At 65.1% G+C, this 5,412-nt stretch overlaps 2 protein-coding genes across 2 annotated transcripts; one reads left to right on the forward strand and one right to left on the reverse strand.

The window, feature by feature from the left end:
- Positions 1-2,844, forward strand: AMSG_05958 (uncharacterized protein; the record flags this gene model as incomplete). The annotated part of the gene is made up of 2 exons (XM_013902036.1): positions 1-6; positions 187-2,844. 2 exons carry the CDS (start codon positions 1-3, stop codon positions 2,827-2,829), a joined length of 2,649 nt encoding a protein of 882 aa, XP_013757490.1. The 3' UTR covers positions 2,830-2,844.
- Positions 2,845-2,851: 7 nt separating this feature from the next.
- Positions 2,852-4,885, reverse strand: AMSG_05959 (high-affinity cGMP-specific 3',5'-cyclic phosphodiesterase 9A; the record flags this gene model as incomplete). Its single annotated transcript, XM_013902037.1, has 1 exon — positions 2,852-4,885. One exon carries the CDS (start codon positions 4,883-4,885, stop codon positions 2,852-2,854), a length of 2,034 nt encoding a protein of 677 aa, XP_013757491.1.
- Positions 4,886-5,412: the final 527 nt, after the last annotated feature.

Here is a 5,412-nt window from a genome sequence, read left to right on the forward strand (position 1 = left end):
ATGGCGGTTAATCGCCACCCACCTCCACCCACCACCGCCGCCCCCCCCCCCCCACTCCCCCCCCCCATCCCCCCCTCACACCCCACCCCACCCCTTCCTACCCCTCGCCACACTATGACCTCATCCACTACCTTTGCATGGACCACCAATGCTGACGGGTGGACAACAGCCTCCCCGTCGACCCAGACCAACGCAACTGCTCCTGCTGCCGGTGATGGCTCTGCTACAGCATCGCTTGCGCCTGCACCTACGCCTGCCACTGCGCTTGCGCCTACGCCTGCTGCTGCTCCAGCTTCATCCGCAAGCGATCCGGTGGCCACCCACGCCACCCTCGCTCGGCTCTCGGCTTCCCTGCAGGAGACACTGGCCAATCCAGCGCCGGCTGCCCAGGACCTCCGCCCTCTCTTCACCGCCCCGCTGGCAGGTCTCGAGTACTGGCTCCGTGATTACGCCGACGCCATCGTCACCCTCTCAGCCTTTCCTACCTTTGTGCACGAGTTCAAGGACCTTGCCGCTGCCGAGGACGCCATTACTGCGGCTGTCGCCGATGCAGGCTCCGCCGCTGCTGTTCGCACCGCCGCCGCCCGCGTTGCTGCTGCCGGCATGGGCGTCTTTGCCTCCATCGCCACTTGGGCTGAGACTAACGACGTTGCTGCCCGCAACGACTATCTGGCTCGCGTTGACGCCTCGGTCATCCCGCCGCTCCGCGATTTTGTCGAGGCCTTGCAGGGCTACGTCGCCGCCGCGCCACAGCCCGACTCGCTCCGCGGCGACACTCCGCCGCTCTCGCCGGTCCTGCACTCCCTCTCCGCAAACTCTCTTCCCGACACGTCGCCCTCGCCGCAGCCCGCCGCTGCTGCTGCCCCGGCTGTCGACTCGGCCTACGAGCGCCTCCGCTCCGTCGCCGGCTTTGTCGCCCAGGCCGCCTCGCAGCTCGACGCCGAGTCGCGCTCCCGCGCCTCTGTCCACCGCGCCTTCCTCGAGCGCGCCGCCGGCGCCGCCCGTGCCGCCTCCGCCGCCCTGCACGAGCTCGGGGAGACCCGCGGCGACCCGTCGTCTGTCTCGCGCCTCTCGCTCGACGTCATGATGGGTGTCGACCAGGTCGCGTCCATCCTCCACCAGCTCGCCTCCTCTTCCAAGCATGTCGGCGTCTCAGAGGGCTGCAATCGCGCCGCAGCTGGCGTCCTTGCTGCCTGGAAGAACTTTGACCACAACGTGCTCGAGCAGTACTCGGTCTCGCCCCACGTCGCCTCTGTCGTCGCAGACCACGTCCGCACAGCCTCCGCCCTCGCCGTTGCCGTCCGCAAGGCCACCGTTGCCATGGTCGAGTATGCTGCCCAGCCAGAGACCCACGCCCCACCGCAGCAGGCCGCTGAGCAATCGGCTGCCAGCTACGAGCCCGCCGTCGGCCTTGGCGAGTCGTTTGCCCGCTCCGTCACCGGCACGCCCGACACCCGCTCCACTGCCCCCGTCCGCCTCGACGACATCTCGCTCGTCCGTGCCACCCCAACGTCGGCGGGCACCCCGGCCAAGTCGTCTCTCGCCACCCCCGCCCCCGCCTCCGGCACCGCCTCCGACGCCCAAGATCTCGACATTGTTCAGGCCTATGGCGCCCTCGTCGACTCGGCCTCGCTCATGTCTACAAAGTACCGCACGCTCCGCGTCCGCTGCACTACCTCGGCCAAGGCCGCCCTCTCGGAGCGCGCCGCAGAGGGCATCAAGCGCGCCACAAAGGCCGTGAAGAAGGTCGCCTTCTCCGGCGGCGACCCGCGCCTCATCGAGGACTACGCCGCCGACCTGCTCCGCAACATCAAGCGTGTCGTCCGCGTCATGGAGAAGCTCTCCATGTCGCGTGCCCTCTCGCGTGACGACCGCAAGATCGCCCGCTCCTCCGTCCGCGAAGTCACCTCTAAGGCTGTTCGCCTCCTTGAGTCGGCCAAGGTCTACGCCAAGAAGCCGTCCGAGCCGCGTGCCCAGGGCGTTCATGCTCGCGCCGTCGTCGAGTTTGCTCAGGTCGTCAACATCCTCGTCACAGACGTCACAGACTACACGCTGCCCGTCGACGAGGCCGGCGAAGACTTTGACTTTTCAGACACAGAGTCCGAGGCCGAGGCCAAGGCTGCCCACGCCGCCGAGCTCGCCGCCCAGGAAAACGCCGCTGCAGAGGCCAAGCTGGAGGCCGAACGTGCCGCCGCCCTCCAGTCCGCCGGAGCAAACCTTCGCTTCGCCAAGTTCCGCGACGTCATCGCTGCCGTCGACGACGCCCGCGGCCGCTCGCTCATCCACGACCCGGACATCGGCGGCTACCTCGCGGGTCTTCGCGACTCGCTCGTCTTCCTCATCATGCATCAGGTCAAGTACGAGCCCGAGCTTTGGTCGGAACAGGTCGAGAAGCTCTCTGCCCAGTCCGCCGCCCTGGTCGGCGCCGTTGACGCCGCAAACACCAACGCCACTCTCAAGTACCACCTGGCCAACGCCGGCCGCGCTGTCACCGCCGCCACTGCCACCTACGCTGACGCCGTCACTGCCTTTGTCGCCGACCCGCTCGCCGACCCGTGGCAGGCTCACAACGACGCTGCCGACTCGCTCGGCGCTGCATGGCTCAACTGGCTCACCGATGTCATCCCAGCCGACCTCGACCTCACAGAGGCCGCCCCGGCCTTTGGTGCCCCGGCCCCCTTCGGCTCGCCGCAGCCTCAGGCCGCCCAGCAGGGCAATCCGTTTGCCTCGCCGGGACCGTTCGGCTCGCCGTCCGCCTCGCCGCCCGCCGCCCACGGCCAGAGTCAGGGCCAGGGCCAAAAGAGCGGCGGTGGATGTGTCGTCATGTAAAGAACCAGAGCTGACGCAGCGTTTACGCGGTACTTGGAGGAAGGTGTACTGTCGTACTTGCCGCCGGCGACGAAGCCGCCGATGACGACAGCGACGAGCTTGAAGCGTCGCTTTTGGCAGCCGCCTCCGCCATGAGCTCGCGCTCACGAGCAAGTGCCTCGCGAACAGCCTCGGCGACGTCAAGCAGAGTCTGCCAGCGGTAGCGATTTTTGCTGAGGAGCGGAATGGCGAGCGTGCCGATGTCAGGAAGAACCCGCTCCAGAGCACGGAACGACGGCATCACAAAATAGTCGATAAACCCAATCGAGAACTGCGGCTGGTTGACCGTCTCTGGATCCATGCCTGGCGAGATTGGCAGCCCGAGCGCAGCTTCTGCCGCGCCTTGCTTGATGCCCTCGTCGATGATCATGTCCGACCAGAACTTGGAGAGCGCAAACGGCCGCAGCGGGTTCGAGATGTCGGCACATTTGACCAGCATCACGGCGAGGAGCTCACGGTGTGCCGCCACGTCGGCATCATACCCCACCGCAACCTCCTCCCACCGCCGCATGATCTCCACGTGCTGCGCGAGGTCGGTGCCGAGAATACACGTCACAATCTTTTTGCGCATCGACTTGAACTCGGCCCGCGAGAGGCCCGAGAGCAGCGGGACTGCCCCCGAACCCGCCGCCTCCGTCGACCCTAGCATGAGCGAGAACGCCACGGCAGCGTGGTGGTTCTCAAGCACAGACATGTCGTTGTACCGGAGTGCGAGCGGCGAGACCGTGTTGATCTGGAAGTTGTTGTTGAGCCCGGGGTGGTCCACGTCGTGGCACAGCGCCGCCAGGAACGTCGCTATCACGTCGAGAGGCGAGAGGAGCTCGACCGCGCAGATCTTGACCAAGAGCCAATGCACAAACTGCGTGACGTCAAAGGCGTGCTTAAAGTTGTGGTACGCGTTGTCACGGTAGTGGTCCCGGATGACCGTGACGAACGCCTGGAACGTCTCCACGTCAATGTGGAGCACGTTCGGCCCGTTGAGCGAGGTGAACATCACCTCGAGGTACCGCGCCATGTCGTCCTCCGTCAGCGTGAGCATCTCAAAGGTTTCCAGTGACGCGAGTTCGTCAAGAATTGTCTCTTCCGTCGACTCGAGCAAGTCCGAGCACTCGGAGCTGAGGTCGCCGCCAGAGCTGTTGAGCATGCACGGCTTGTGCGTCTCAGCGTCGAGCTTGACCGGCGTTGAAGAGAGATTCGCGTTGCGGACCTGGCCCAGGAGCCACGCCTTGGTGTTGGTGTCCATGTCCGACGACCGCACCGTCTCCTCAAACGCCTCTTGGTACAGCGACTTGGCGCCCAGCGCCGCCAGCGCGTCGCGAATGCCCGACACCACGTGCGGATCGACCTGCGCACGCGAGAGCACAACGTCGAGCGAGGCCATGACGTGGGCGAGCGGCGTCTCGATGGCCGACGAAATCCGCGAGTGGAGTGATGAGATCGTCGACGCCATCTCGCGCCGCTTCCGCCGCTCCTCGGCGAGCTCGCGCGAGGTTACGGACTCCTTTCGCTTCTTCCACACCACCTGCCACAGGTTCGCTACCTTGCGCGCCCGGATCGGCTTGATGATAAAGTCGTCAGCGCCATTGGTGAGGCAGCGGTAGCAGACCTCCGTCTCGTCCGTCGACGACATCATCACCATAGGGAGCTCGTCGAACCGCCCGTCGGTCCGAATTCGAGCCAGGAGCGTCGTTCCGTCGACCCGCGGCATCGTCACGTCCGAGACAACAATGGTATACTCTTCGGGCGAGCTTGTCAGAAGCTCCCACGCCTCGGCTCCATCGGTAGCTTCCGTCACCTTGTAGCCCTCGTTGGCGAGGACTCGAATGGCGAGTCTTCGTGAGACCGGCTCATCCTCCACAAACAACACATGCACATCATGCGGGAGAAGCGGCTCGTCCGGGTTGTACAGCAACAACCGTGATTGCGAGGTCGAATGATGCCGTTCGAGGCCACCATCATCAGTCTCGAGTCCAGCATCTCTGCCATCATCCGACTCTTCCAAGCCCTTGTGCGACATGCTCACTCACAGCACCACGCCTTCCAGCAATCGCTACTCTCCAAGCGTGTAGAGTATCGATGCGACGTCAACTGTGACGCAAGTCGTCCCCGCCCGAGCGAGCGAGAGAGAGAGCGAGTGAGAGAGAGCGAGAGCGAGAGAGAGCGAGAGAGAGCACGGTCAGTGGACGAGGCAGCTGCGCGTGTGTGGGTGTGGGTGACTGGGTGACTGGGTGAGACTGCGGGCGGGGGGCCGGGGGGCGGGGCGGGGGTGACGAGCCGTAGCAGAGCGCCGTTACGGTGGGACGATGTATAGGTGGTAGAGGGGATACCTACAGCTAACGTCTTTCAATCCCACTGTATGATAATATCTTTGTTGAACAGATATCACAGATTGTGGTGGTGGGAAGAGTGGGTGGTGGAGAGGGCGGGGGATGGGGTGGGTGGTGGTGGGGTGGGGTGGAGTGGCCGTTGTAGTGTGATGACTCGCGGTCTGCACTCGATGGCATATTGGTCAAAGTCCATTTTGGCGGCGAGACGGGGGAAATC

Source organism: Thecamonas trahens (assembly GCF_000142905.1).
Source record: "Thecamonas trahens ATCC 50062 unplaced genomic scaffold supercont1.25, whole genome shotgun sequence".
In the NCBI taxonomy this organism is placed as follows: Eukaryota; order Apusomonadida; family Apusomonadidae; genus Thecamonas; species Thecamonas trahens.